The sequence below is a fragment of the Rhodnius prolixus genome, unplaced genomic scaffold (genome assembly GCF_049639745.1).
Source record: "Rhodnius prolixus isolate KJV_2025 unplaced genomic scaffold, Rpr scaffold_1, whole genome shotgun sequence".
NCBI classification, from domain to species: domain Eukaryota; kingdom Metazoa; phylum Arthropoda; class Insecta; order Hemiptera; family Reduviidae; genus Rhodnius; species Rhodnius prolixus.
This window is the reverse complement of record NW_027411581.1, coordinates 46,069,673-46,081,299: the sequence shown is the minus strand read 5'-3', so window position 1 is coordinate 46,081,299 and position 11,627 is coordinate 46,069,673. Positions and strand designations below refer to the sequence as shown.

Sequence of the window (11,627 nt, the reverse complement as noted above, 5' to 3'; positions counted from 1 at the left end):
GTTAGGATATCTCCCTAAATGTACAACTTTAATAATGTAGTTATTGACTGCCATGAACATGCCTTGCTGAAGAAGGACATCCGTAAAAGAAATCAAATTTCTATTTTTTTTTAAATTTACAAAAATAGAATTTTCTTTAAAAAAAAAGTAAGGAAGAACGGAATGAACAAAAGTGATCCCGTAAATTTCAACTTTTATTACTAAGTACAATGGATCAAAATTCTTCATAACACAAAGTGCTATTGCATTAGTCGTTAAGCCGGTCGGTAAAATTTTTCAAACTTATAAGTGGAGACATCCTTCATTTTTAAATGATTGCATCCATCTTATGCGAGGGGGGTCATTGTAATAAATTAAATTATTCATTTACTTTGACCATCGTAGAAGTCAGAATTTGCATATAAATAATGACATGTATGATTCATAATATTATTTATTGCATTATTAATAACGTTTTCAGTAATTTTGGAGGACATAATTATTAAGTATTGGCTACTCTGCTGTTGGCCTGTAAAAGTAAGTGAAGAAGATACAAGGTTAGCTTACAGAGAGTACTGTTTGTTTTCTTTCTAAGTGGAGTACTATGTTATTAAATGATTTTTTTTTTTCTTTTCTCTGTAGGTTGTGAGTAGTGGTGCGTTGTAACTTGAAAGGTTTCTGTTGTCACCTTTAAATGTGAAAAAACACTCCATATGATGTTAACATATTTTAATGACAAAATAAAGTAACATTCATTTTGGAAACTAATTGAAATTTAATTATGGAAGTGGAAGATGATGGTGTTTATAGATTAGAAGGAAAAGAAGAGACAGTTGGGGGTCTGATAATTAAAAAGAAACCAGTTCCTCAGGGAAACTTTGAGTTCAAAATACCAAAGCCATCCTTACTTGGACTAGATAGACTTGCTGGTGTGTACTTTACTTATAAGTAATATCACATCATACTTTACCTAATAAGGGTGATGGTATGAGTACAAATACATTTACCGTTAATTTCATTTTAAATTTTTAGCTTTAAGAAGAAAAGAAAGAAATGCTCATGAAGACAAAGATTCGAAAAAAACAAAAAGTGATGGTGGTGATGACGGGGTTTTTAAAAAACCAGAAGTAAAAAAGTTATCTGACAGGTTAAAAAATAAATTATTTTTAACAGTTAAAACAGTGGTAAATTTTGTAATTTATTTAAATTTTAAATATATTTTAGACATTATCGTGAAAAAACCGATGAAACACCGACTCACACCGGCGGAGTAACAAGAGAGGCTCGAGATCGTATAGCCCAAAGGAGTAAAGATCGCATGAGAGGTCTTCATATCGAAACATCCGGTATGAAATGTTTTGTTTGATTAAGAAACTTTATTTGACATTTATGTTTACACTTGCATTTATTGTAAAAATTCTGAGTGCTTCAAGGCAAAAGACGTGAAAAGGAAAAGGACAAGGACAAAGAACGTAGAAGGCACAGTTCGGTCAGAGATCGCCATGAAAGAAGAGATCGGCACAAAGAAAGAAGGGATCATAAGAGAGTTGAAGACAGAAGTCAGAGAAGTGAGAAATTGAGTATGAGATCATGGATTGAAACTCCTAGATTTAAAGATGAACCTGAGACACCACTTTTTGGAATAAAGGATACACCATCCAGGTAACATGTGCAAACACAGCTTTGCCTACTTTTACGTGTAATATTTTTCCATAAGCTTTACTTGAAATTAAGAACCTTATGTTTGCTTCTTTTAAAGATCTGGTTGGGATGAAGATGATGTTACGCCTTCACCTCGATCTTCTTGGGATCTTCCTACACCCAAGACTGAAAGTCGCCAAGAAGAAGGTGCTAATTGGTCAGAAAGATCTAGAAGGCCTACCCCAACCTACAAATTCAACAGTTGGGCCGCCGATAGGAAGGCGACTGGTGCTACTCCTTTACCAGGCAAGGGTAAGTTTTAAAGGATAGTTTCAACGGTGCGGATTTTCAGGTGAATGGAATGAAAAGCCCCTTCCTGTTAATTAACTTTTGATGGTTTACTTGCGCTAAACTCTCATTTGGTAGAAAATTGATGGCATAAGTTCCCTTGTTAGTCCCCGCCAATCATAGTTTTCAATTCGATTTTATGTATGTGATGGATGACACCTTGCTGATATTCGTTTGTTTAAAACTTTGTTTTTGATGATTGTAGGTCCAGGGGTTTTATTTATTCCATTTTTAATAGGATATAACACTTGATTTGTTGAACCGATTCTGTAATCGTTATTGAAGACCTGAAACTAGTAATAAAATGGAAAAAAGCATGACCAATCAATCATCTCCCAAAGAACTCCTCATAAAATCAATATTTCGCAGAAAACGTTCATACCCCTGTGGTAGGCGTACATACGGCATGTGCTAGTTCAAATAAAACCTTTAGGCGACTTCATATTAAAATTACAAAAATATCGAAAAGGCGATCTATAAATCGTACTTCCAGTGGCTTGATTCACTTATCTATAATGTACTGGAAAGGCAATTTTAGAAGATCTTACTAACACCGTCGTGGATTAAGTTCATTCATACAATTTTTTGGATATGTAGTTATCTATATAGGGAGTATCGCAGGAAAAGCCACTGAACAAGCAATGTCGAAAGCAGACAACAACTACGGGTGCTATATTAAATTACTTTACTATCTGTAATATAGATAATATTCTAATATTCATTTTATATTTTTATATTTGGCAACGATAGCAATATTTATAACTTGTATTAGATATTATATTTTTGTGGCTTCGTTCTGCCAGTATTTATTAGTTCATGCTTTCACCCTCCTTTTTTAAATTTAATTTATTGATACATTACTTTTGCAGAAGATGAATTGGCATGGGGGTCAGAAATGGACAGAGAAATTTGGGAAGCTGAACAGCGTCGTTTAGATAGAGAGTGGTAAACAACTTTTAATATATATATTTATCATCTATACATTTTCTCATGGTTTTTATTTACCGCTACTACGCATCCTAGGCACATTACCATTCGTCCTAAAATCATCCCATATTCAAAATTTTTTATTCATTTTTCCTGATTTTTTTGCTTAATGTATTCTCTTAAATTAATTAGGATAGACTAGCGAAATAGATTTTAGAAAAGATTTCTTAATTTCAAGAAACTCTTCACCTCTTATTATTACAGCCACACGTTTGGCTAAGCGTATCCCAAATTAAATTATTGCGACCTATACCACATATAATTATTATCAGGATAAATTAATTTTAATGGATATACTTTTTAGTAACAATATTAATAACATGTTACAAATATTTTGTTTTTATTTTAGTTAAATAAAATAAATTGCTATTTCCATCTTTTTTTTTTAAACGTAAAAGGTTTTATTGCATTATTATCTGCGATTTAGGGTTTGATTAGTGGTACTGCAGAATGTAATTTTAGTTTAAACTGAAATTATTATTACTATTAGGTACGGATTAGATGAAGGAAGAGACGAATCTCGTGATCCATTTGGTGAAATGTCTACCGAGTACATAAAAAAAAGAGAAAGACAGCTGGAAAACACATCAAGGAATAAGAGACTTTCTGCCCATCAGCGTCAAATTAATAAGGTTTTCTTCTCTAGAGATTTATTCTTTTGTATTATGTCCAAACTTGTGAATTACCATGCTTAAAATATTAAAATAAGGCAATAAATTCAGCTACGTATCAACTAGTTCAATTACACTTTTTTTTATAGTTTGAAGATTTTGTATTACGAATGTTTCAGGATAATGAGTTATGGGAGCGTAATAGAATGCTTACTAGTGGAGTTGTACAGAATGTTGAAGTAGATGAAGATTATGACGAAGAAAATGAAGCCAGGGTTCATTTGCTTGTGCACAATATTGTGCCACCTTTCTTGGATGGTCGTATTGTATTTACAAAGCAGCCTGAACCAGTTATACCTGTAAAAGTAAGGATTTATTTCTATTGAAGAAACTTGCATGTTACCTATAATTACTTTAATTTAATAATTTATCAACTCAGGATCCGACATCAGATATGGCTTTGGTATCTAGGAAAGGTTCTCCGTTAGTCAGAGCATACAGGGAACAAAAAGAAAGAAAAAAGGCCCAAAAAAAGCATTGGGAATTGGCAGGGACAGCTATCGGAAATATTATGGGCGTGCCTAAAAAAGAGGATAAGGTATGTTTTGATTATTGATTCAGGATACTTCCTTAGAATTGTTTCATTATAAAGATGTACATCTTTATGTTATTTCTCTTGTTTCTTGTGAAAATATGTCACATTTTCTATTACAGTTTTTAGCGGAAAACAGATTTTTAAGCGCCAAAAAAGAAGAAAAAATGTTCTAGCACACATTCTACAAATTATGTTTGTCTTTGAAAAGAATATTTCCAAAGCTTTTTTGAGTAGAAGGATTTGCGTTTTTTGACATTTTCTCGAAACCCACGATTTTTGTTCCTAAACGTTTAACAATTATAACATATAACGAATTAGCTAAGCACCATTTATCTCTTCACTTAAATCCATAACATGATTTCGTGTTTCTGTAGACTTTTTTTTTTCAATGGAAGACAATATTGTAGGGAACGGATTAGTTGAAGGTGCATTGGACTTCCACACGGAGTTCCCAGATTCGAGTTCTTGTTAGTGATGTCTAACAAGAGAATACGAAGCCGACAGAGCTCTGAGAAGTCTCTGGGCACCAATGACGTATAGGTTGAAGTGCATTAAGTTGTAAAATAAATAATCTAGAAGCCTTTTGGGCACTGTTCGTTGATGCACTGAAAAAGACTGGTGCCCATGATCCCAGATGATGAAGGGGGTTAATTGAATAAATAAATAGATAAGTGCTCGTTAAACCTATTTTAGAAGTTTTTTTTACCGAATTCTTCACTCGTAGGAAGAAGATAAGATTGATCCCGAAAAGGATGCTGACTACAAGACAGGACAAAAGTTTGCTGAGCACATGAAGGATGCAACTGCAGCTACTAGTGAGTTTGCTAAGAAGAAGAGTATCCAAGAGCAGAGGAGGTATCTGCCAGTATTTGCCGTTAGACAACAGGTATACTCAATTTAACTATTCCCAACAAATGATGAACAATTTTTATTATTACAAATTTATGCGCTTTCAGCAATTATCTTAAACTTTTAATTTTTGTCTTAATAAAATATGGAAAATTGAACTAATTTATCTTCGTTTCGCCACTCTGCGGGCAAACCAGTGTAACAACCCGAATTATAGACATTTTTTTGTTAATTTATATAGACATCCCAATATTATATTTGTGTAATGCAACACTCATGGGTCCTAATGAGGTAGTTGATATAAAAGCAACTGTTTGCTTTTCAAAAATATATAGGTTATGTTCAGCACGATAGCTTTCCTGAAAATACACATCCACTTGCTTAAAATAGATAGATATCCACCAGACTAAATCGTTTACATGATGGAAATTTAGCTTTACATTGACTTAATTTAATTTTTATAACAGAGGGTTTTAACTTTTTAAAATAATTCTAGTTGCTGAATATTATTCGTGAAAATAGCGTTGTCATCATAGTTGGAGAGACAGGTTCTGGTAAAACTACGCAGCTCACTCAGTATCTTCATGAAGATGGTTACTCCAGGTACGTGATGATTGTTTAAAAGAACAAAAATGGCTACTTTGTTTTATGGTACGTTTAGACAGAACGGCAAAATAAGTATTGTGTACAAGTATTGCACTTAGATTATGTTTCTGCTTCAAAACTTCACTTAATCATGCTTTGACGGTGCTCATAGCCTGGTTGTTGACGCGCCCAAAAATAATTATTTTTATATGGATTTGAGAATATTTAATTTTCATCACCGAAAATACGTGTATAAATAATGTCAAATGAAAATGCGCAGCCCACGGCACGAAGTTTTTTTACTTCCGAAGTTGACTCCAAAATCATTTATACGTTATTATTATTATAAAGTCGCCTCCGTCCACGACACCTAATTGGTAGTTGGACGTTAAGCCCCGCCTGAAAAAATAGGCGATTACTTTACTTTTCTTTACTTATTATTATAATGTCTTTCTTATAAAAATATTAGTCTTGAATTGAACCCCGTCATGTAAAACAATACAAAATTGTTGTTTCTTAATACTTAGAATATCAAATAACTTAACAATTCTGCGTAACAAGTTTATGAATCGAAAACGAAAGGTTAGAAGTGGAGTTGAAAAGTGGGAATTTACATCAAAATTTTGCTGAAACTGAGTATTCATTAAAGTCTATTTTCTTCTTAGGTACGGAATGATTGGTTGCACACAACCCAGGAGAGTGGCTGCTATGTCTGTTGCTAAAAGAGTGTCAGATGAGATGAGCTCTCCCCTAGGCGATACGGTGGGTTATGCGATACGTTTCGAGGATTGTACGTCGGAGGTAAGTTTTTTTGTTTTAAGGCGATATAAATGTGGTAACTTGATCTACGAATCCTTACTCTCACTAATAGCTTTACTGGTATAAGATAATATAATAAAGAAGACCACGCAATCCAATAAATCCTACTCGTATAGCACTAAAATAATTGGCTAACATTTAATTTTAAATTTTGCCTTTTTTTTTTTTAATTTCAATACAAATCCAGTTTAAAATTTTTGTTTCCCTCTTTTTGTTTAATTTCACTTCACGCATTTGTTATCACAAATGATAGAGAAATTGAAAACTTGCTAAGCACGTTATTAGCTTTGCTTTGTGGTCAAGAGTTTGAAGGGCTTAAGCTCATCTATTTTATTGTTGCAGTAGTAACATCTCTTTTCAACTGTTTGTGACGTACTTTTGGCGTTCGTTCTAGCTAAAGTTTGTTGAATGTTTGAAAATGGAATGAAACGTTATATTCTTTATGACTTCAGTTATATGCGAATGGTACATTAAAATTTCCCGGCATATTGTATGTTATCCGTTAAGTTTCGTAAGAGTTGATCGTCAAAAACTTTCCGAAAATGTAAGTTTTTGTAAAGAAGAAAATAATAACAATAATAATAATGCACTTATTAACTCGGGTATTCAGCAAGTATATTTATATTTGTTATATTTCGTGAAATGTTTAAACCAGAAATGAGCTTTTTTATTTATTTATTTTTAATTTTTTTTGTTATTCATTGATGAGGTTTGATATCAGTATTTAGATTAGAAGATATTGTAGCATAACTTTTTATTTCAGAATACCGTTATTAAATACATGACTGACGGAATTTTGCTGAGAGAATCTCTTAGAGAAGCGGATCTAGATAATTATTCAGCAATAATAATGGATGAGGCACACGAGAGATCTCTAAATACTGATGTGTTATTCGGATTATTAAGAGAGGTCAGTGAATAAAAGTTGCAAGATACTTCATACTTGAATGGGATTAAGATACATAAACAGTCAAAACACTTTAGTTAAAGAGAAATCCTTCGTTATTCACAGCAATGCCAAATATAGAAACAATTGTAACAATTTTATAGGTTGTAGCTCGTAGACAGGATCTTAAATTAATAGTTACTTCTGCCACAATGGATGCAACCAAATTTGCTCTTTTCTTTGGAAATGTTCCTGTTTACACTATTCCTGGTAGAACATTCCCGGTTGAGACTTTTTTTAGTAAAAATCCTGTAGAAGATTACGTTGATTCAGCGGTTAAACAAGCTTTACAAATACATTTACAACCAACCTCAGGTTAGCTAATTTATTTATTTACATTCATCAAAGATATTTAGAATTTCTTAAAGTGAACATCTTTGTAACCTTCTGAAATATGTTTATCAGGTGATATATTAATTTTTATGCCTGGTCAAGAAGACATTGAAGTTACATGTGAAGTGTTGGGCGAAAGACTAGCCGAAATAGAAAATGCTCCACTGTTGGCAGTTCTTCCAATATATTCACAACTTCCTTCAGATCTTCAGGCTAAAATATTTCAAGCTTCCCCAGACGGTGTGAGAAAGTGTGTTGTGGCTACAAATATTGCAGAAACATCTCTCACAGGTTAGAAAATAGTTTCAGACTTCAATATATTATTATTATTGTAACTGTTGTATACACATTTCTGAGTTTGTTTGTTTTTTTTAAATTTTAATCACATAAATTTTGTAGTTGATGGAATAATGTACGTAATTGATTCTGGTTATTGTAAGTTAAAAGTTTATAATCCAAGAATTGGTATGGATGCTTTGCAAATTTATCCAATAAGTCAGGCTAATGCTAATCAGAGATCTGGAAGAGCTGGAAGAACGGGCCCAGGTCAAGCTTACCGGTAATTAATTTTTTATATTCAGATAAGGAATGAATTCTACCGAAATCATAACATAATTTTATTGACTGGAAATTTTTGTTAGACTGTATACTGAGAGACAATATAAAGATGAATTATTGGTATCAACTGTACCTGAAATACAAAGGACAAATTTGGCTAACACAGTGTTACTGCTAAAATCACTCGGTGTACAAGATCTATTGCAATTTCATTTTATGGATCCTCCGCCGCAGGTCAGTACATATTTGATTGAGCTATTTTGGATTGGCCCTTGAGTGTGTATACTACATATTAATTAGGCTAAAGGTATTAACCATCAGTGGACATTGCTACTTCTTTTTTGATGGTTATACTGACTTTAGCATATCTAATTTTGTACATACTCTTATCTAGTACATGTTTTAATTTATTTGATCAGAACGGTTAATAAAATGTTTGCATGTATTCATCATAAAAACAAAATGACAGGGCTTTGATTTTATTTTTTTAATGAAGTAGTACAGCTAAATTGTAAAAGTTATTTATTTTTATTTATTTTATTTTATTTTTTTGTAGGACAATATTCTGAATTCCCTGTACCAGTTATGGATTTTAGGAGCTCTTGATCATACAGGCTCTCTGACTCCACTTGGTAGACAAATGGCTGAGTTTCCACTTGATCCTCCGCAGTGTCAGATGCTAATAGTATCTACTCAAATGGGTTGTACAGCTGAGATTCTAATAATAGGTAATTTCTTATTTAACCTTTTTAGATTTTTCAATTTAAGATACAGCATCTGAGGCCCGGAGCCTTTGTCTACCTTCAAAGTTGGAGTATCGCTTGTTGCAGTCTCTTTGTATTACCAAACATAAGTATTCTTCAAAATTTTCGATCTTCGTACGTTATGTTGCTTTTCAAAGATATAAAGGTTGGGAATTTTGTCTTTCTTTGAAAGTATTTGATAGATATAAATATGGAGATCGAAAAAATCTGATTATTGAAAAACATTTTGGACACCGTTTGCTGGTTATTTTCTCTGTATTGTTATTGCTTCAAATTTTCAAAAAAGTTTCTAAAAGCGGTAAAACACATTTTGCAACATTCATAGGGATGGAGAAAAATATTTTAGGTGATTAAATGCAAGTATATACGTGTCCTGTGGATGTATAACCTTGAACGTATGTATGGCGCACAAAATATTTCAAAAACAAAATCGCCGGACCCTCAAAACTTTATTTATATGTAATGTATTTGAAAATATGTATTAAAGCCTAGTATTTGCTTTTTACCAGTTTAATTCTTTTATTTACTTCCTTTTTTTTTGGCTACTTTGTTTTGTTGATTATAAAATATTAATAAAAATTTAAACAATTATTTGTTTGTAGTATCAATGCTATCAGTCCCTTCTATATTCTATCGACCCAAAGGTAGGGAAGATGAAGCAGATGCGGTCAGGGAAAAATTTCAGGTACCGGAATCTGATCATCTTACATTTCTTAATGTGTATAACCAATGGAAACAGAATAAGTAAGGTTCATAAATAAAAATAGTTTTTCTGTTTTATTTTGTTATTTATTTAATTACAATAATATTTAATCAATAGATATTCTGCAATGTGGTGCAATGATCATTTTATCCATGCCAAAGCTATGAGAAAAGTAAGAGAAGTGCGGCAACAGTTAAAAGATATATTGGAACAACAGAAGATGGAACTAACTTCTTGTGGCACTGATTGGGATATTGTGAGAAAATGCATATGTTCCGGTTAGTAAGTTTCCCAAAGTGTTTACTAATTTATTCACTTTCTCTAGTAGAGATTGTTGCAAAGATTTTTTTTTTTATTCGGAAGTAGCTTTTTGGAATAAGTGTTTAGTAAATTTCTTGACCAGAATAAAATAGATTAGTAATAATTTAATTTATTATAAGTTAATACATATCGTAAATTCATAAAAGTAAGTTATTTTTGGATGCCAGCTATTGGCAAAAGCAAAAACGAATCCATAAAGTTAATATTCATGTAAGGGTGCGTTTCTGACGTAACACACACACAAAAGTAACTGACTTTTAAAATTCGATACTTCACATAAATGCCACAATAAAGTGTTGGTCAAGATCGGTCAATTTGAAGTACCACTTTCGCATAACTTTTTAGTTTTTTTTTTTCTCGCGAACAACTCATAGGATTTCCTTTTAAATTGATTACGCAGTAGATACACAACTTTGTAATTTGCGGTCCTGTTACCTACTTTTAGGAGTGTGTTGCTAAAATTTCAAATTTAAAGAAAACCTCTGTTAGTAAGTATCACTTGGTTGAGATTTTATGGAAAACGGCTGTTATACATTTTCTTTAAACGAGTGTACTTAGCGCAAATAACTATTTCAATAATGATTATTTGAAATATTTCCCCGGGAAAATTCGATTCAGCGCCACTAAGTTCCTTAATTATTCTACTCCATTTTGTAACATCCCTTCTGAATCTCTTCGGCTGCGCTCAAGATTAAGTTGGCGTTATTTCATGACCATTTCTCACAATACGCATTACGCACTATTTGATTCTTTAAGCCGAGTAACCCCCATTAAGATATCAAGGACTATAGATCTACGAATACGCCCGCCTTCCCCTTCTCATCTACTTTTCTCTCACCCAATATTTTTGGGTCAAGTAACACAAAAAGGCTCAATGCTTTTTTCGGTTCTAATTGAATCTAAGGAGGATTTAATGAGTTGTCATAATACTTACTAAAAATTTTACAGCGTATTTCCATCAGGCTGCGAGATTAAAGGGAATAGGAGAATATGTTCATTGTAGGACAGGGATGCCTTGTCATCTTCATCCCACTTCTGCGCTTTTTGGTATGGGATTTACACCTGACTATGTGGTTTATCACGAGCTGGTTATGACAGCTAAGGTAAATCTTATTACAATAATTTTTTGATACTTTTTGTGTTCACGTAAAATATGATTTTTTTTTTTAATTCTTCAGGAATACATGCAATGTGTAACTGCCGTTGATGGGCACTGGTTAGCTGAATTAGGCCCAATGTTTTTCTCAGTGAAAGAAACTGGAAGATGTGGAAGCAGCGCTCGGCGTCGACAAGCTTTGGAACATTTACAAGAAATGGAAGCAGAAATGAGAGCCGCCCAAGCCGAAATGAAAGCCAGAAGTGAAGAAAAGCAGAGATTAGAAGAGGCACGATCTGGCAGAAGAAGGGAAATAGCAACTCCTGGTGCTCCTGGGGGACCAACTACGCCACATCGAACTCCTCTTAGATTGGGGCTGTGAATAAATTACGATTGTACTAACTATAACTAATACAAACGGATTTTTTTTTTAGTATAATGTGATAAATACTAAATCCAAAGACCATTTAAGTTTTTTTTTTTTGCGAAAAA

General features: G+C 32.8%; 1 protein-coding gene across 3 annotated transcripts; it reads left to right on the top strand.

The window, feature by feature from the left end:
* Positions 1-528: 528 nt before the first annotated feature.
* On the top strand, positions 529-11,627 carry Prp16 (ATP-dependent RNA helicase l(1)G0007). Of its 3 annotated transcripts, none has more exons than XM_074141266.1 (22): positions 529-908; positions 1,012-1,126; positions 1,204-1,325; positions 1,413-1,641; positions 1,739-1,932; positions 2,838-2,913; positions 3,446-3,587; positions 3,746-3,931; positions 4,006-4,164; positions 4,886-5,047; positions 5,507-5,613; positions 6,261-6,396; positions 7,178-7,324; positions 7,465-7,675; positions 7,766-7,984; positions 8,093-8,252; positions 8,335-8,485; positions 8,808-8,979; positions 9,618-9,759; positions 9,836-9,996; positions 10,988-11,142; positions 11,218-11,627. In XM_074141266.1, exons 1-22 carry the CDS (start codon positions 761-763, stop codon positions 11,515-11,517), a joined length of 3,594 nt encoding a protein of 1,197 aa, XP_073997367.1. In that variant the 5' UTR covers positions 529-760; the 3' UTR covers positions 11,518-11,627. The 3 variants fall into 3 exon arrangements, with proteins under 3 accessions (XP_073997367.1, XP_073997357.1, XP_073997348.1); XM_074141256.1 differs by having other exon boundaries at positions 1,404-1,641; positions 1,739-1,926; XM_074141247.1 differs by having other exon boundaries at positions 1,404-1,641.